At 45.7% G+C, this 20,713-nt stretch overlaps 1 protein-coding gene across 2 annotated transcripts in view; it reads left to right on the top strand.

Annotated features, from left to right (window-relative positions):
* The first annotated feature begins 3,510 nt into the window (after positions 1–3,510).
* LOC129700036 (centrosomal protein of 128 kDa-like) overlaps positions 3,511–20,713 on the top strand; it is a 396,302-nt gene continuing 379,099 nt past the window's right edge. For both annotated transcript variants that reach the window (XM_055640193.1, XM_055640194.1), the window contains exons 1-6: positions 3,511–3,641; positions 9,609–9,775; positions 11,224–11,310; positions 14,376–14,487; positions 17,391–17,509; positions 19,645–19,736. In XM_055640193.1, coding sequence (XP_055496168.1) covers positions 9,626–9,775; positions 11,224–11,310; positions 14,376–14,487; positions 17,391–17,509; positions 19,645–19,736 — 560 coding nt within the window. In that variant the 5' untranslated portion in view covers positions 3,511–3,641; positions 9,609–9,625. The remainder of the gene's footprint in view (positions 3,642–9,608; positions 9,776–11,223; positions 11,311–14,375; positions 14,488–17,390; positions 17,510–19,644; positions 19,737–20,713) is intronic.

Below are 20,713 nucleotides of genomic sequence, written 5' to 3'. Positions count from 1 at the left end.
GTGCATATTTTCAAGGATGGATTTCCACCCCACTGGCTTTGCAGGGACTGTTGTCATCCAACATGTGGCAATTTTGCAGAATAATCTCTTAAATTTGTAACTGATCACCTTCAAATCAAGAGATTAATTGTCATATGTACCGACAAATGGACAATGAAAATCTTACTTGCAGCAGCATAACAGGCCTGTAACTCATTACACATGGATAATACACAGTACGAAGATGGGCCTGGCATGGGGGGGGCATTGAAAGAACAAAGAGGGACTCGGCATGGAGGGGCCGCCGAGAACAAAGAGGGACCATTGGGACCACATTGACCACTTGTAACTTTGTCGGCCCCCTGGTCGTGGCGACTCCTTGCAAACTGTGCATGGTATGCAAAACAAAGAATTGCACGGTGACAAAGTCCTTAGAGCAATCAGACTTAGATTGTAATTCGTTGTTTATCATTTGGATGAATAGTTTAGTTTATTGTCATGTGTACTGAGGTACAGTGAAAAGCTTTTGTTGCATGCTAACCAGTCAGCAGAAAGACAATACATGATTACAATCGAGCCATCCACTGTGTACAGATACATGATAAAGGGAATAATGTTGCTTGCAAGATAAAGTCCGGGAAAGTCTGATCAAAGATAGTTGGAGGGTCTCCAAATGAGGTGAATAGTAGTTCATGACTGCTCTCCAGTTGTTGGTTGGAAGGTTCAGTTGTCTGATAACAGCTGGGAAGAAATTGGGAATAATCTAAATTAGTTTAAGGATTCAAGGAAAACATATGAAGATGTTAGAGAAAGGTTTGGTACTGGTAACATGTAGTCATTGAGTGATACAGTCCTTCAGCCCAACTTGCCCACACAGGCTAACATGTCCCAGCTACACTCGTCCCACCTGCCCGCTCGTCCCATATCCCTCCAAACCTGTCCTATTCATGTACCTGTCTAACTGATGTAGTTGTTCGAGAAGGGTTTGGTACCTGCAACGTATGTAGATGTTGGAGATGGGGTTGGTACCTGTAATGTGTAGGAAGGAACTGCAGATGCTGGTTTAAACCGAAGATAAGACACAAAACAGTTGGTGTAACTCAGTGGGTCAGACAGCATCTCTGAAGAAAAGGAATAGGTGACGTTTTGGGTTGAGACCCTTCTTCAGTCTGAAGATTCATTTTCTCCAGAGATATTGTCTGACTCACTGAGTTACTATCTGTCTATCGTTGGTACCTGTAACATATGTAGATGTCAGAGAAGCATTTGGTACCTGTGATCTATGTAGATGTTAGAGAAGGGTTTGGTACCAGTAATGTGTGGAAGGAACTGCAGATGCTGGTTTAAACCAAAGATAGACACAAACAGTTGGTGTAACTCAGTGGGTCAGACAGCCTCTCTGGAGAAAAGGATTTTTGCTGATGATACAAAAGTGAGTAGTTTTGCAGATAGTGAAGATGGTTGTGATAGATTGCAGCAGGATCTGGATTGATTGGCCAGGTGGGCAGAGGAATGGTTGGTGGAATATAATACAGAGAAGTGTGAGGTAGTGCATTTTGAGACGTCGAACAAAGGCAGGACCTACACAGAAAATGGTAGGTCTCTGGGTAGTGCTGTAGAGCAGAGGGATCTAGGAGTACACGTGCATAGTTCCTTGAAGGTGGTCGCAAGTTGATAAGGCGGTCAAAAAGGCTTTTGGCACTTTGGAAATATAGAAGTTGGGAGGTCATGTTGCAGTTGTATAAGACGTTGGTAAGACTGCATTTGGAATATTGTGTTCAGTTCTGAGCACCATGTTATAGGAAAGATATTGTCATGCTTGAAAGGGTTCATAAAAGATTTACGAGGATGTTGCCAGGACTAGAGGGTGTGAGCTATAGGGAGAGGTTGAGTAGGCTGAGTCTCTATTACATGGAGCACAGGAGGATGAGGGGTGATCTTATAGAGGTGTACAAAATCATGAGAGAAATAGATCGGGTAGATGCATAGAATCTCTTGCCCAGAGTAGGAGAATCGAGGACTAGACGATATAGGTTCAAGGCGAAGGAAAAATATTTAATAAGAATCTGAGGAGTAACTTTTACACACAAAAAGGTGAGTGTATGGAGCAAGCTGCCAGAGGAGGTAGTTGAGGCTGGGATAATCCCACCATTTAAAAAAAGTTAGATAGGTACATGGATAGGACAGGTTTGGAGGGATATGGACCAAGAGCAGGCAGGTGGGACTAGTGTAGCTTGAACATTGTTGGCCGGTGTGGGCAAGTTGGGCTGAAGGGCCTGTTTCCACACTGTATCACAATATGAATAGGTGACTTTTGGGGTCGAGGCCTTTCTTCAGTCTGAAGATTCCTTTTCTCCAGAGATGCTGTCTGACCCGCTGACTCCAGCTTTTTCTGTCTATCTTTGGTCTAACATATGTCGATGTCAGAGAAGCATTTGGCACCTGTGACATATGTAGATGTTAGAGAACGGTTTGGCAGCTGTAATATATGTAGATGTTATAGACAATAGACGCAGGAGTAGGCCATTTGGCCCTTCGAGCCAGCACCGCCATTCAATGTAATCATGGCTGATCATCCCCAATCAGTACTGCTATTTTTAAGAGCCCTATCTAGCTCTCTCTTGAAAGCATCCAGAGAACCTGCCTCTACCTAAGGCAGAGAATTCCACAGACTCACCACTCTCCGTGAGAAAAAGGGTTACCTCGTCTCCGTTCTAAATGGCTTACTCCTTATTCTTAAGTTCCTGGTTCTGGACTACCCCAACATCGGGAACATGTTTCCTGCCTCTAGCGTGTCCAAGCCCTTAACAATCTTATATGTTTCAATGAGATATCCTCTCATCCTTCTAAACTCCAGAGTGTACAAGCCCAGCTGCTCCATTCTCTCAGCATATGGCAGTCCCGCCATCCCGGGAATTAGCCTTGTAAACCTACGCTGCAGTCCTTCAATAGCAAGAATGTCCTTCCTCAAATTAGGGAACCAAAACTGCGCACAATACTCCAGGTGTGGTCTCATTAGGACCCTGTACAACTGCAGAAGGACTGCTTTGCTCCTATATTCGATTCCTCTTATTATAAGTTGGAGAATGGTTTGTTACCTGTAACATATGTAGATGTTAGAGAAGGGTTTGTTACCTGTAAAATATGTAGATGTTAGAGAAGGGTTTGGCACCTGAAAACATATGTAGATGTTAGAGAAGTGTTTGTTATGTAACTGTAACATATGTAGATGTTAGAGAAGTGTGTGGTACCTGTATTGTAAGCAGGTGGATTTAGCGCCTAGTTCTCCTCACTGGCGCTCAGCCTGTCACTGGCAGAGAGGCGGGACGCTTGGCGCAATTTCCCGATAGGCATTAGAGCGGGCCAGCTCCGCGGGGAGGGCGGTTGGGCCGCGGTGGCTGCTGGGAGTTGTATTCGGATTTGCGCATCCGCCGCTGCCGGTGGGCGGGAGCGGGACTACAGCTCCCAGGGGGCGCTGCGGGCGGCGGAGTCCTGGGCCGGGGGAGGTGGCTGGGCGAAGGCGGCCATTTCAAGTTGCCATAGACGCCGAGTGGAGGCGGCGGCGGCGGTGGTGGCGGCCGGGACGGGATGGGTCTCGCTGCCCGCTGAAGGTGCAGCACAGGGCGGCTGCAGTCGGCATGGGACTAGACGGCGGATCACAGGTGCCGGGACCTTACATGCACTCGTTAGACTGTCATTTATAAACATAATAACGTTGGTTTTGATTAGCACGGGTGTCTGGGGAGAAGGCAGGAGAATGGCGGAGTAGACTTGATGGGCCGAATGGCATAATTCTCTGTTCCTAGAACTTACGAATTTATGAAATGCACAAGTTGATATCAGTGAGTATGTTTTCTTCCTAAGAGCACGAATGGAACCTTCAGAGAAATCAGATGGAGTCAACAAACTCCAACCCACTTGTAAGCTCTTCTTTCTGTAAATCATGCACTGAAAATGTAAATCATGCACTGAAAATGTAATGCTCCGTTGAATGAGATGTAACCGAGTTATTAATGGCAATCAAAATATATTCCACTCACAGGAAAGAATAAATGAAACCCTTGTGAGAAGAAGGGTCTCGACCCAAAACGTCACCCATTCCTTCTCTTCAGAGATGCTGACCTGTTCCGCTGAGTTACCCCAGCTTTTTGTGTCTATCTTCTCTGGTGAGACTCCATGTATGAGTGGAAACATAAGAGTACACTTGGCGGAGTAGACTTTATGGGCCGAATTGCCTAACTCTGTTCCTACCACTTGTGACCTTATGAGTCTAGGCTGGGTACACAAAAAGGCTGGAGAAACTCAGCGGGTGCAGCAGCATCTATGGAGCGAAGGAAATAGGCAACGTTTCGGGCCGAAACCCTTCTTCAGTCTAGGCTGGTGTTGGACGATAGACGCAAAATGCTGGATTAACTCAGCGGGACAGGCAGCTTCTCTGGAGAGAAGGAATGGGTGACGTTTCTGGTCAAAATTATTCCTCAGACTGAGCGTCAGGGGAGAGGGAGACACAGAGATAAGGAAGGGTAAGGTGTGAAAACGAGACATCAAAAGATGAAGTTCGAGGAGAATGTAGAATAGATCAAGGAAAATGTAGAATAGATAATTGTTAGCTAGGAGTAGGTGACAATGAAGCAAACACAGATAAAATTTAATCGGGGGGCGGGGACAGTCAGACTGGTCTGAGAACTAGGAAGGGCAGGGATGGAAAGAGAGTGGGAAAGCAAGGGTTACTTTGCAGCGGTCGACGAGAACATGGGGGAACTGCTGGGGGAGAACAATGGGGACCCGGGGGATTGCTTTGGGGCGAGGAGGGGTGGGGGGGAGAACAAGGAGAAGCCGGCGTACTTTGTAACTTTGTCAGTGCCGTAGGTGGCCGCTATTTCACAAGCAAAGAATTTCAATGTGCCTTGTCACATGTGACAATAAAGTATTCCATTCCATTCCATACTTGAAGTTAGAGAAGTTAATATTCATACTGCTGTCCAAGTGAAATATGAGTTGCTATTCCTCCAATAGTTTTCCTTTCCTCTAATGACCCCCCCATTGGGTCGTTAGCCAAATGCAGTGGATGCTAAGATGTACGGTGGAGAGCATGCTGTTTGCGTCAGGGCCTGTTTTGGTAATTCAAAGGCTCAAGAACGAAGGGATCTGCAGAGAGTGGAAGACACTGCCTGCTCTGTCACAGGTGATGACCTCTCCACAATTGGCAATGCTTTCATTTTGCTAATACCATTCAGGGGGGGAAAAAGGGACAGGAACTTGAGAACCCTTACATCCATGTTTAAGAACAGCTTCTTCCCACCGACTATCAGACTCTTTGGAATATTGTGAGCAGTTTTGGGCCCCATATTTGAGGAGGGTTGTGCTGGTGTTGGAAAGAGTCCAGAGGAGGTTTACAAGAATGATATGAAGATGATATTGCATTGGGCTTGTACTCACTGGAATTTAGAAGCATGAGGGTGGACCTCATTGAAACTTACCAGATAGTGAAAGGCCTGGATAGAGTGGATGTGGAGAGGATGTTTCCACTAGTGGGAGAGTCTAGGACCAGAAGGTGTAGCCTCAGAATAAAAGAACATGTCTTTTAAAAGGAGATGAGGAGGAATTTCTTTAGTCAGTGGGTGGTGAATCTGTGAAATTCATTGACACAGGTGGCTGTGGAGGCCATCATTTGGTATTTTTAAAGCGGAGATTGACAGATTGTTGATTAATAAGGGTGTCAGGTAGAAGGCAAGAGAATGAGGTTGAGAGGGAAAGATCAGAATCAGCCATGATTGAATGGCGGAGTAGACGCGATGGGCTGAATGGCCTAATTCTGCCCCTATGTCTTATGAGCTCCTGATCCACATTGTACAACCAAACCACTATTCAGCAATGAACTAAAGGGACTCTTCACTGCCAACTGCATGTTTTGGCTTCGTCTATGGTCCGGTTTAATCTAGAGCAGGACAATATAGGATGTCTGTGCCACACATAATGCCAAGAGCAGCTCTTAGGTGCCTACAAATAATCCATATCCCTTCACTCCTTGCACATCTACTTGCCTATCCAGAGTCCCTTGCATGCCACTATTGTATCTGCCTTCACCACCCCTGTTAGCACGTTCATGGAACCCACCATCCTCTGCGTGTAAAAAGAACACTTGCCCTGCCCATACCCGTTAAACTTTGTCCCACTAACCTTAAAGCTATATCTACATTTACCTAGAATAACTGATAATTTTTTTTGTGTATTTAGTTGTTGCGTTCACAGTGCCAGTAAAGGTGCAGCAGGTAAGAATTTCTTTGTTCTAGTCCCGGTTCATATAACAACTGAACACACTTGACTCTCTTGACTATAATTCTGTGACTATGCCAATACATCAACATGTGAAGTTTCAGGTCGGAACCATTTGAAGAACATTCCCAACCTGAAATCTCACCCATCCATGTTCCCCAGACCCGCTGACTGGCTCTAGCATTTTGTAAAACAGCATCTTCTTTTGTAAACCTGCATCAGCAGTTCCTTGGTTCTACATTTCACTGCTCCACTGTGAAATTTCTTCAAGGTATGCCTACTTTGAAGAGGTTCTCCTCCTTGCTCCGACGAGAGTTCTGCAGCACCCTCTCTCACTGCTCCCCTCTGTGATTCCTGCTGTTCTCCTGCTCTACAACCTCGGTCTGTCTGACTGTTGGAAGAAGGGTCCTGACCTGAAACGTCACCTCTCCATGTTCTCCGGAAATGCTGCCTGACCTAAGTTACTCCAGCACTTTGTGTTTTCAATTGGTTCCCCGGCATCAACTCTCCCTGTAATGTGTTCAAAAAATTCTAACAAGTTGCCAACAATAGATATTAGACTAACTGTCTTATCGTTCCCTGACTTCTGTCTTCCTGTCTTTTTGAAAGAGGAAGTCACATTGATTTTTAATCTATTGCTTACCTCCTGGAATTTAGCGAGTTTTAAAATATTTCAAACAATTTGTCCACACCGTCTGTAGCCACCTGCTTTAAAACCATAGGATCTTAACGACTTGTGCACCTACAGCCATGTTAGCTTCTCATACTTCATCCCTTATGAATGAGATTTTTTACAAGATCCTCTCTGTTTTTTGAAATATACGGTATCTGTATTTTTTGCTTTTCAAATATGATTTTTTGAAAGACAGTTGCCATTATGGGGTGGTTGTTTTTACTTTGTGATGTTGTAATTTGTTTGTGGTTTTCTGTCGTAATAATAGAAGCCATGCATGATTAATGAAAGGAATCAGTTCAAGTCTCTCATGCGTTTGTGTTCAGTATAGACAGTCCTCTGTTTTTTGGCTGATAATCTTGGGGTATGGCCTGCAGCGTTGAGTATGTTATGTTCCATAAGTTGTAGGAGCAGAATTAGGCCATACAGCCCATCAAGTCTACTCTGCCATTCAATCAGGGGGCAGCTTTACGGTGAACGGGGCAAAAGTTTAAAGGAGATGTGTAGGTCTTTTGCATGGAGAATTGTAGAGATTGGAATTAATTTATTAGCTGAGTATGTAAACGTACAAGGAATTTGATTTGCCAACAGTCATACAAAAAAGCAACAAGATACATAAAAAAAAATAAACATAGACTTAAACAGCCACCACAGTGATGTGTGAGAATCCCCAGGACACACATAAAGGGCCTGTCCCACTTGGGCGACCTAACCTGCGAGTCCAGAAGAGTGCCTTTGACCTTCAAGCTCGAGGGCGCTCTCCAGGAAAGCTTCGAGCTGGATCGACCGGTCGCGTTGAAACCGTGAGCTGCATCGACCAAACCCTGAGCTACACACACACACACACACACACACACACACACACACACACACACACACACACACACACACACACACACACACACACACACACACACACACACACACACACACACACACTGTCTGCACACTGCCACACACACACACAGTGGGGGTGGTGAAGAGGGGGAGAATGAGTGGAGACACTTTTAAGAAGTTTAATAGTTAGCACACCTACACAAACTCCACAACAAAATGACCAGAGCGAAGGAGATTGCTACGTCGGCCCTCGATGAAGAAATAGCGACCCCACTCCACTGGTAAAGTGGAAAAGACACATGAGGGCGGAAAAATTTTCAATAAGCTGAAAAATTTTCAGCGACCTAGCTGAGGGCGCGAATAGGCGGGAACCTCCCTCGAGCATGAAGGAGAGTTCCAGCCACCTCATACGACCTCCTATGACCTCGTGTGGACCATGCTGCGAGTTTGAGTTCGGGGCAAACACTTCTAAATTCGCAGCTTATGTAACCCAAGTGGGAGACCCACAGCCATCAGTTCAATGTTCAGGCCACACACACACTCGCTCCTTCACCGTGATGTGACCAGAGTTGTACCGACCGCTGTCACCCTCTCTGCAGTCCCTGTCCGCCCGAACAGTCAGAAAGCTGTCCACACTCGCACTAGACTGCGGGATGTCCTCATGGAACCATGTCCCTGCACATCACTGCACTCACGGCACACCCTCCTAGTCCTCCCCAGTGCAGGCAGCACGTCCATCTTCTTTTTTCAGCAACCTCACATTCCCCACTGTGATGGAAGGCAAATAACTTGTAACTTCTTTCCTCCTTTTCTGCCGCGGTCGGGGCGATCGAAACTTCCGCAGTCGGCGATTGAAGCTCATCGAATGATGGGTGCTTGGGGCTTGCTGTTAAGGGTGGAGGCAGATACGATAGTGATATTTAAGAGGCATTTTGAGCGGCATATGAATACGCAGAGTACTGAGGGATATAGATTATGTGCAGGCAGAGGAGATTACTTAAATTGGCATCCTGTTTGATGTGGAATTTGTGGGCCAAAGGGCCTGTTTCTGTGCTGTACTGTTGTATGCTCTATGTCTGTGCTTTGAGAAATCAAATTGCCCAAAGCTACATAATAGGCTTCACACAATATTAAGGATAGCACGTTGGTGCAGCTGATAGAGCTGTTGCCTCACAGTGCCAGCGACCTGGGTTCAATCCTAACCTCGGGTGCTGTCTGGGTGGAGTTTGCATGTTCTTCCTGTGACGGCGTGGGTTTCCTCCAGGTTCTCCAGTTTCCAGCCACATCCCAAAGATATGCGTGACATCTGTAAAGTGCCCCCAGTGTGTAGGGAGTGGATGATAAAGTGGGGTAACATTAACCATATAACCATATAACAATTACAGTACGGAAACAGGCCATCTCGGCCCTACAAGTCCGTGCCGAACAATTTTTTTTCCCTTTAGTCCCACCTGCCTGCACTCATACCATAACCCTCCATTCCCTTCTCATCCATATGCCTATCCAATTTATTTTTAAATGATACCAATGAACCTGCCTCCACCACTTCCACTGGAAGCTCATTCCACACCGCTACCACTCTCTGAGTAAAGAAGTTCCCCCTCATATTACCCCTAAACCTCTGTCCCTTAATTCTGAAGTCATGTCCATTAAACTGGTGTGAACAGTTGATCGATGGTCGGCATGGACTCGGTGGGCCAAAGGGCCTGTTTCCATGCTGTATCTTTCAATCAAATAATGGGAAATTTTAAATGTTATCTTTTGCTTCTTGCATTGCATTCAGCCAGGTGACATTCAGTTCACATCTCGCTTTACTCACTTTTACAATTGTGTTTTGTTTTAGGAGGCTGCACTGTACCTATGGCAGACTCGTCGAGTGACTCAGACACACAGCTTCATAATTTCTCCAGAAGACGAGGACCATTGAACACAACATCGAGGGGAAGGAGCAGAATGCACAATGCTGCTTCTGTCTCTGAAAAGATTGACACATTAACAAGCACTTTGGAGGTATTGACGTCTTGCGTTTCTTCATGCGACAAGTATACCAGCTGAAGTAGAGGGCAATCCACTGGATGTTATCAAGACGGAGTTAGATTTAGCTCTTGGAGCGTAAAGGAATCGAGGGATATGGGGGAAAAAAAAAAAAAAAGCATTTCTGAGTCAAAAGTACTGATTTTAGATAATCAGCCATGATCATATTGAATGGCGGTGCTGGCTCGAAGGGCCGAATGGCCAACTCCTGGACCTATTTTTCGATGTTTCTAAAGTCACTTGACAAAAGTGGTCCTGGGAAGCTATAGTACTGGCATGCTGATTGTGAACTTCAGTGTGTGGTGTGGTGTGGTGTGGTGTCAGCAGAGATAGACTCAAAAAGCTGGAGTAACTCAGCAGGTGAGGCAGCATCTCCGGAGTGAAGGAATGGGTGATGTTTCAGGTCGAGACCCTTCTTCAGACTGAGAGTCAGGGGAAAGGGAAATGAGAGATCCAGCAAAACCTTTGACATCTTCCAAATATATAAAGATGAAATACATTCTTGTTGAATTTAGCAATTAAAGGGCGGATGGGTTAGCATGATATGTATAGAAAATTAAGAGTGGCAAATATAGGGCAGACTGTAGAGATACAAAGCGGAAACAGGCCCTTTGGCCCACTGAATCCGTGCTGACCAGCGATCACCCCGCACACGACCATTATCCGACACACTTGAGATAATTTTACAACTCACCGAAACCAATTAACCTGCAAACCTGCACGTCTTTTGAATGTGGGAGGAAACCGGAGCATCCGGACAAAACCCACTGGTCATAGGGAGAACGTATGGAGGACTCGCAGTTAAGATCGAACCCGGGTCTCTGGGGCACTAAGGCAGACACTTTTTCCTAGGATGGAAATGTTCAACACTCGAGGGCTTGGCTGTAAAGTGAGAGGGGGGAGGTTAATGGAGTTGTGCGGGGCATGTTTTTATACACGGAAGTTGGTGGGGGGGGGGGGGCTGGAACGCATTGCCAGCGTTGGAGGTGGAAGCATATACGATAGTGACGTTCAAAAGGCTTTTGGATACGGACATGGAAATGCTGGGATTAGAGTGTAATGGATCGTGTGCAGGCAGATGAGATCAGTTCAGCTTGGGCTCATGTTCGGCACAAACATTGTGGGCCGAAGGGCCTGTTCCTGTGCTGTACTCTTCAATGTTGTGTGTATAGTTATTTTGCAGATTTGGCTTCTGATGACGAATGGATGTTTGATGTTATCGTGGGCATGATGCCGGCCATAGCATAAGTTTGAAGAGTGACGTATTGATTGGAGAAGCATGAGTGTAGTGAGATTAGTGATAAGTTTGTATTTCTCCTGTGAGTGTTACTAAATTTGTAGGGGGGGCTGATTTCAGTTGATTCTTTAAACGGTTTAGAGGCCAGCGTTGAGTTTCGTTCTTTTAATGCTTGAATTAATTTCAGGATACCAATCGGGACCTAAAGAACGTTGATCGGTTGCTGGGACGGTATAGAGGTTACACCAATGAACAAATGGAGGCTGTGGCACAGGTAGGTACCAGAGTAACTTCATCTGAGGTTTTTTTTTTTTTAAATCTTGCATGACTTTAGGTCGGTGCTATCCAGTGCAAAGAGCAATTGAACAGTCTACTCTTTTTCTGATAGAGAGGAGGCCACTATAGTTTTAATTTTGCTTTGATAAAACTGCACTCTACCAATAATTGTTTTCTTTTTGCTATACTTTCTGAAATGTCGTTTCTCGACCGTCGGGCCCTAACCACAATCTTTTCTGAACGCCTTAACTCCACTGAGCCACTACTGAATTAGCACCACTATGGTTGCTCTAGATACTCTGGTTTTTGCACTATCATGCTTTAGTTGCTCTGGGATAACTGATGACAATGTTTATTATTGCTTCTAATGTGCCTCTAAAGTTACAGCAGGTAAGAATTTTGTGGAAGATAGACACAAAATGCTGGAGTAAATGGAGGCAGCATCTCTGGAGAGGAGGATTGGGTGATGTTTTGGGTTGATACCCTTCTTCAGACTGAGAGTCAAGGGAGGGGGAAACGAGATATGGAAGGGTTCCAAGAACATGTAAGGTGTGAAAAGAACAGATCAAAGCAGATGATGATCAAGTAAATGTACAATGGTTCATTGCTGGATGAAGGGAAAGTGACAATGAGGCATACAAACAGTAATATTTATCAGGGGGACAATGAAACAAGTCGGAGAATCAGGGTGGAGGAGCGACAGAGAGAGAGGCAAGCAAGGGTTACTTGAAGTTAGTGAACTCGTTCTGGTTCATATGATAAATGAGCACTCTCGATTCTTGGAGATGGTCACGCATTCGGCAGGTCTAAAAAAACAAGGCTGAAGCTGAAATTTCTGTTGAGAATTTCTGCGTTATCGAGTACCTAAAAAGCATGACCTTCTGAAGTATCAGATTACAATGTATCAGATTCCAATGTATCAGATTGTCAGATTTTCTTTTTATGTCAGATTGTATTGTATTGTATTCAAATTTATTGTCATTGTCTCAATTAGAGACAACAAAATGAATTTCCCTTTAGAGTCAGTATCATAAAAATAAATAAATAATAAATAATAAAACATATTAAAAATAAAATAGAATTTTATAAAAAAGCACAAGCACAGAATGTCCACAACACAACATAACACAATGGCACCAAGGTAAGGAAGGCACCATAGTCCAGCCAGCCTCCCCTCCGATCTTCCCAGATGTTCACCCGTGGTCGGGGCCTTCCGAGCACCCGCATTCGCCACCCCGGCCGGCCCGATGCTCAGGCCCTCTCGCCGGGCTGATGGAACGCCGACGCCGAACCCCGACGGTGAAAATCCTCCTCAGCGGCCCGGACCTCCTGATCAGCTGCCTGCCACCGGAGTCCGCAGCTCCCGAGTCCGCAGGCTGAGCCGGGCAGAGTCGCAGGACCCCACGATGTTTTGTCAGCGCCGCCCGCGTTGGGAGCTCCGCGAACCACAACTCCAGGCCGCTCGGTGCCTGGAGATCACTCCGGTTGGTCCCCGGACAGGAAAATGGCCGCTGGGGGGGGGGGGGGGGGGGGGGGGGGCGAGGACGCGACTCGAATAATAGTCGCGTCCTCTCCAGGAAGCGACTGAAGGACGGTATCCCCCTTACCGTACCCTCTTCCCCCACATTAAAACATTAAAAAAAACATAAAAAACACACTTCAACATACCAAAAAAACCGAAAAAACAGATGCTTTACTCCGTGTGATATCACAGAATATTCTGGACAAGGGAATACAGCAGAGAAGTATGCTATTCTGGCCAAGACCTCTTTTAACTTTTTAATAAGGCCCCTTAAGATATAACAGTGCAGTTGCAATCCTGATTCCATCTGTCCTGCAACAGAGATATAAAGATCTAGGATTGCTGGTTTATGAAAAATAACACAAAAGTGCTAGAGTAACTCAGTAGGTCAGGCAGCATCTCTGGAGATCATGGAGAGGTGATGTTTCTAGTTGGGACTCTTCTATGAATCTGAAGAAGGGTCCTGACCCGAAAAATCGCCTATCTATGTCCTCCAGAGATGCTGCCTGGCCTGCTGAATTACTCCAACACTTTTTGTGTGTTTGTTTTTGCCCTTAACAGAGTTTGGTTATCATGAGACCAAAGTGAAGATCAAATCTGTGGATTGATTATAAGGGTACTGAATCTTATCCACTAAACCACCAGCAGAGTTCAATCAGTTGTTTATTCACACCAGTAGCGCAGCTTCTTTGCCTCTGTAAATCTTCCTATTTCTGGTAATGGTTTATTTCCCTTTTTCAAATATTTAAAAAAAAATGGATGTATTTTTGGATATTTGAGTTGGATAGCTTTATCATTGAGCAACATGGGTATGATCAGCCACATGAGCTTCTATGCTGCGAATTCCAAGACAATTAGAAAGGGTTCTGTTGAACTGATGAGCTGCTGTTCTATGCAAGAAAATGGGCTAACCGACAATCTTTGTCCATCTCCTTCCCTCCCCAACCCCCCCCCTCCATGTGATTTACTCTGTATCAGCTTGACATCAGTAAGGGGCAATTTTAGTTTTATGGGAGCTTGGTGGCGCAGCGGTAGAGTTGCGGCCTTACCGCACCAGGGACCCAGGTTCGATCCTGACTACAGGTGCTGCCTGTATGCAGTTTGTACGTTCTCTCCGTGACCTGCGGGGTTTTCTCCGGTATCTCCAGTTTTCTCCCACATTCTAAAGACGTACAAGTTTGTAGGTTAATTGGCTTGGCATAATTGTAAATTGTCCCTCGTGTGTGTGTGTGTAGCATAGCGTTAGTGTGTGGGGGTCGTTGGTCGGCGTGGACTCGGTGTACTGATGGGCCTGTTTCCGTGCTGCATCTCCAAACTAAACTAAGATGTAATTCTGAATAATAAGCCTGAAGAAGAGTTTTGACCCGAAACATTGCCTATTTCCTTCGCTCCATTGATGCTGCCTCACCCGCTGACTTTCTCCAGCATTTTTGTCCACCTTCGATTTTCCAGCATCTGCAGTTCCTTCTTAAGCATAAGCTATAATTGTATTTTGAAGTAGCAACATAATACAAACTATCATAATTTTTTCCTTTTTGTAGCTGCGAGATAATTTAGAGCAATCTATCGACGAACTCCGAAGCCAGCGAATGAGCAGAAGTGCTGGAATATCTCCTCTTCGGACAAGTGATCTGCACGGTGACTCAACATCGGGTAAAACAAACGCTATGGCCAATCTATAAGATGCTGTGGGTTTCTTCACATTTCAATGTAATGCAGAGAATTTTTGTTGCAACATTACAATGCTAATTTGCTGACGAGATTGAGAAATGTTGACCTGTTATTTAAAAAAAAAAAAGTAACTCAGCGGGTCAGGCAGCACATTCCTGGAAAACATGGATAGGTGAGAAGGAGGCACGTTTTTTAGTTTTCGAGATACAGATCCTTCGGTCCATCGACCCACCGAGTCAATGTCGACCAGCGATCCTTGCACACTAACATTATCCTGTACACACTATGGCCAATTTTACAATGACACCAAGCCAATGAACCTACAAACCTGTGTGTCTTTGGTATGTTTTGACTTGGTGGGATATGGATCACGTGCAGGTAGATGGGATTAGTCTGGCTTGGTATCATATTCAGCACAGACATTGGGCAGAAGGGCCTGTTCCTGTACTGCACAGCTCTGCGCTCTATATGATTCTCATGGCATTGGTATTTTTGTTCCTGTACTCATCATTCAGCAGGCCCATTTCATCTTTGAAGCATGGGTACCAGTGGAATACTTCAGTGTTTTTTACTTTCTTTGATAATTTAATTTAATCCCTCTTTGGTCTCCTAATTATGTTTGTTGCCACTTTCATTAATCTCACGCCGGTAGCCACTTCGTGCTATCCTGCTGAGTGTTGCTATGTTGTGGTACTCTTGGTCCTCTGGTCTGAATGTTCATTCAGACGAGCCCCCTTTACTTTGAAGGAAACACTTGCCTGGGTTATGGACCGCTGTGCTGAGAATCCTGCCCACCCTGATGCTTCACATTACTTTGCTTGGAATTTGAACTCAACCCTTGTGTGCTCCTGTAGCATAGTTTTATAAGGCACAGAAACAGATCCTTCAGCCCAACTCAGCCATGCCAACCAAGAAGGTCCGATCTAAGCCTGTCCCACTTACCCGCAATTTGCCCATATCCCTCTAAACCAGGGGTTCCCAACCTGGCAACTTTAACAGCACATAACAATGTAATTTCACTTATTTTTGAACAACTAATGATGAACAGATACCAGAACCAAACAGTCAATGAGAAAAAATGTGTATAAAATCAACAAATTTACCCCCTGGGTAGGCGAGATTTTCCCCCTGGGGGTAAATTTACCCCAGGTTGGGAACCCTTGCTCTAAATCTTTCCTATCCATGTACCTGGCCAAGCGTCTTTTAAATGTTCTTATAGTACCAGCCTCAATTACTTCCGCCGGCAGCTCGCTCCATATACCTGCCACCCTTTGTGCGAAAATGTTGCCTCTTAGGTTCCTGTTAAATCTTTCCCATCTCACCATAAACATATGTCTTCTTGTTTTTGATTTCCCCCACCCTGGGTAAATGAATCATATTAAAGAATCACATATTTAGTTTAGAGATACAGCATGGAAATAGGCCTGCGGCCCACTGAGTCTGCGCCGACCTTCGATCACCCGTACACAAGTTCTATCCCACACACTGGGGATAATTTACAGAAGCCAATTAACCCACCTACACGTCTACCGCTGCATCCCTGTAACGCCCCTACCTACAATCTTCAGATCAGAATGAATTGAGTATGAAGAATTAGGGTGGCACGGTGGTGCAGTGGTAGAGTTGCTGCCTTATGGTGCCAGAGATGAGGGTTCGATACTGACTAATTAATTAACTTGTCAATAGGTGCGGGAGTAGGCCATTCGGCCCTTCGAGCCAGCACCGCCATTCACTGTGATCATGGCTGATCATCCTTAATCAGTACCCCGTTCCTGCCTTCCCATATCTCTTGACTCCACTATCTTTAAGAGCTCCATCTAACTCTCTCTTGAAAGCATCCAGAGAATCGGCCTCTACTGCGTTCTGAGGCAGAGAATTCCACAGATTCACAACTCTCTGGGTGAAAAAGATTTCCCTCATCTCCGTTCTAAATGGCCTACCCCTTATTCTTAAGGTCAGGCTGGACCTGACCAGCCACATTGAAGCAATGGCCAAGAAAGCACACCAATGCCTCTATTTCATTGGAAAACTTGGGAAGTTTGCTATGTCCCCCACAACCCTCACCAACTTCAACAGATGTGCTGAAGAAAGCTTTTTAGTGGAATACATGGTTTACAAACAGCTCCATCCACCAAATTGTAGAGTTGTGGTCACAGCCCAGACCATGACGCAAACCAATCTCCCTTGCATTGACTCCATTCACACTTCACGCTGCCTCGGCAAGGACACCAGCATAATCAAGAACCAGTCTCACCCCGGTCACACCCTCTGCTCCCCTCTCACAAAACAGGCAAGAGTTGCAGAAATTTGAAAAAGTACACCTCCAGATTCAGGAAACGTTTCTTGCTAGCTGTTGTCAGGCAACTGAACCATCCTATCAACGACTAGAGAGTGGTCCTGACCTCCCATCTACCTCACTGGAGACCTTAACTATCTACAATTGGACTTTACTGGACGGTATCTTACAATAAATGTTATTCCCTTTATCCTGCATCTTTAGACTGTGGATGGCTTGATTGGAATTATATTTGCTGACTAGAGAATCCCACAGACTCACAGAGAGTTGTGAGTCTGTGGAATTCTCTGCCTCGGGGAGCGGTGGAGGCCGGTTCTCAGGATACTTTCAAGAGAGAGCTAGATAGGGCTCTTAAAGATAGCGGAGTCAGTGGATATGGGTAGAAGGCAGGAACGGGGTACTGATTGTGGATCAGCCATGATCACATTGAATGGCAGTGCTGGCTCGAAGGGCCGAATGGCCTATTCCTGCACCAGTTGGCTTTTGTCTATAGATAGCACACAACAAAAAGCTTTTCACTGTACCTTGGTACACGTGGCAATAATAAACAAAGCTAATGTGAATTTGACTGATTTTGTGCTTTTTGTAGGTCGTCGATACCGCCCAACCTCACCCCTCAGGGACCCTGGAAGTTACACAAAAACAGCTATCAGAAGGTCGAGATCTGCTTCTGTGAGATTTGTAGATGACACTGAGCCATCAAATCAGGTATGCAAAAGTATCAAATGGATCATCAGTGATAAATACTAAGCGGCCAACGCATATCATCTTTTGGCTGAACTGTAGCTGCTGGTTTATACCGAAGATGGGCACAAAATGCTAGAGTAACCCAGCAGGTCAGGCAGCATCTGTGGAGACAAGGAATGAGTGACGTTTCGGGTCGGAAGAAGGGTCTCGACCTGAAACGGCACCTATTCCTTTTCTCCAGAGATGCTGCCTGACCCCTGAGTCTTCCATTGACTTCCAACCTGAGCAAATATTTGGAACGTAATGTTTCAGATTGTGCTTTGACAGTGCTTCTGGGCACGCCTCACAGTTCCAGAGACCCGGGTTCAATCCTGGCCTCTGGTGCTGTCGATGTGGAGTTTGCGCGTTCTCCCTGTGACCTCGTTGGTTTCCTCCAGGTGCTTCGGATTCATCCCACGTCCCGAAAGATCTGAAGGTTTGTAGGTTAATTGGCCTCTTTAAATTGTGCCTAGCATGGGAACAGTGGATGAGAAAGTGGGATATCATAGAACTAGAGTTAACTAGACTAAGTGGGACCCATTGGGTCCCAGCTTCACACGGGAGGGCTATTGCCACAACGCAATATTCCACCTCTCCACCAATTCCAATATTGCTGGCCAGTGGGGGGGGGGGGGGGGGGGGGGGGGGGGGCTTTCTGGGGCGCTAGCATGGTGTTGTGGGCCAAAGGGACTGGTTTCCAGAGGGCTTGTATGGACATTGTGGGCCGAATGGATTCTTGGGCTGGCAGCACAGTCACTGAAACCACTCACACACTCACTCACGCACACACTCACTCTCCCTCTCGCACTCTCTCGCACACACATACTCACACACGCACTCACAAGCACACACGCACTCACAAGCACACACTCACGAACACACACGCACTCACGCGCGCACGCACACACACACACACACACACACTCACAAACACGCACACACTCACTCACAAACGCACACATTCACTGACAAACGCACACACTTACAAAGACACACACACACCATATATATGGCAGTAAACTTTCTTGAATACTCACATGGCTGAGTATTCCACTTTGGGGCTTCCGCAATCAGCGGCACTTCTGGAATCAGCGTGACCTCTGCACTTACCGGAAATGGCGCAATCAGCGCGACTTCTGCACTCACCGGAAATTACACAATCAGCGCGACCTGTCCACTAAGCGGAAGTCACGAAATGAACGGGACTTTTGAACCAAACATATGGGCCTAATAAAGCATTTATTCCTTCCAAACACAGTCGGACCTAATAAAGCATTGCAGTTTCAAGCACAGGCAGGGTAGCAGGCCAAACAACTCATGGCATTGTCATTAAGGGCTAACAAATCATTTATTGCAAGTACATTGCAGACTCACAGTTCAGTTGATTCACAGCTTAGAATGGGAGTCGTGGCCTCTCCCTCGCGATCTTGCAGAGTGACTAAGTCACATCCAGGCATCCGGGGTTTTATAGTCCTGCTCGCCCCCCCCAGAAGGTGATTGATGGGCGAGAGTATCTCAAGGTTTTTTAAACACATAACATTTTTATTTTTCATCGATGGGAAAAATCCTCGGGGCCTGCTCAGCGGAGGAGGACGGAGTAAGGTGGCCAGAAATCATGACGATATATGGTAGAGTTTTTTCTAAAATCAATATACAGCGCAGACAGGAAGTGGTCAAGATAAGACTTTTAATTATATAGATGGATGATCGATGGTCAGTTTGGAATTGGTAAGCCGAAGGGTGTTTTTCCATGCGGTATCTCAATAGACAATAGGTGTAGGAGTAGGCCATTCGGTCCTTCGAGCCAGCACCGCCATTCAATGTGATTGTGGCTGATCATCCCCAATCAGTACCCCGTTCCTGCCTTCTCCCCATAATCCCCTGACTCCGCTATCTTTAAGAGCCCTATCTAGCTCTCTTTTGAAAGTACCCAGAAAACCGGCCTCCACCGCCCTCGAGGCAGAGAATTCCACAGACTCACAACTCTGTGTGTGAAAAAGAAAACATCTCTAAACTAAGCAAAAGTAAATAGCCATGATAGAAGAGTAACTTACACGTATCAAAGCTTATGAACTTATAAATTCAGTCTTTTGAAGTCTTGTGTCTTTTCCCCACAGGTGCACAGTTTGCATCAGTCCCTAAGAGACCTCAGCAGTGATCAGCTACGCCTTGGAGATGAAGTTGACCAGGAAATAACCAGGAGAAATAGGTAGGAGTTATTGGATGGAAGCCTTGCATTTTGGTTCATTTTCTTTAGAAGGCCATTTGGCCCACTGACCAACAATCAACACTAGTTCTTTTCTACACACTAGGGATAATGTACAGAAATCAATTAACCTACAAGCCTGCATGTCTTTGTAACGTCTACTGGAATCCAGTGGTTCCTAGGGCCCTTTTACTGCTGTTTCCAAAATGCATTGTGCAAGCCCAGTTTATTTATGTGTCATTGAAATTATATTTTTTAATGTTTCCCCATCCCCCCCCCCTTTCCCAGCTATCCCAAAAATAGTAGTTGGGTTCATGTTTACCGTTTAGGAACTTGAAAACTAGAAGCAGGAGTAGGCTAAATGTGTGGGAAAGAACTGCGGTTCTGGTATACACGAATATTAGACACAAATTGCTGGAGTACCTCGTCGGGGCAGGCCGCATCTCTGGAGAGAAGGAATGGATGATGTTATGGGTCGAGACCCTTCTTCAGACTGAGAGTCAGGCGAGAGGGAAAGTAGGGGTAAGGAAGGGTACAAAGAGAATGCAAGGTGCGAAAAGGGTGGATCAAAGCCAGACGATGATCAAGGAAATGTACAATCGTTCATTGATGACTGAGGAGAAGGTGACAATGAGTTCTGGATGACAGTTATCAGGATGACAGTGAAACTAGTCTGAGAATTAGAGCGGGAGAGGGAAAGCAAGGGTTACTTGAAGTTTGGGAACTCGATATTCATTCTGCTGGGTTATAATGAGGTGTTGTTCTTCCAATTCGAGTTTGGCCCACTTGAAAATTAAGCAAAAAGCAGGAATAGGCTGTTTGGACCCTCAGTTGCCTGATAACAGCTGGGAAGAAATTGTTCCTGAATCTGGAGGTGTGCATTTTCACACTTCTATACACTTTACTTGATGGGAGAAGTGGCCGGGGTGTGACTCGTCCTTGATTATGCTGCTGGCTTTGCCGAGGCAGCGTGAGGTGTA

This window comes from Leucoraja erinacea, chromosome 9, assembly GCF_028641065.1.
Source record: "Leucoraja erinacea ecotype New England chromosome 9, Leri_hhj_1, whole genome shotgun sequence".
Classification (NCBI taxonomy): domain Eukaryota; kingdom Metazoa; phylum Chordata; class Chondrichthyes; order Rajiformes; family Rajidae; genus Leucoraja; species Leucoraja erinaceus.
This window is presented reverse-complemented; position numbering and strand designations above follow the sequence as displayed.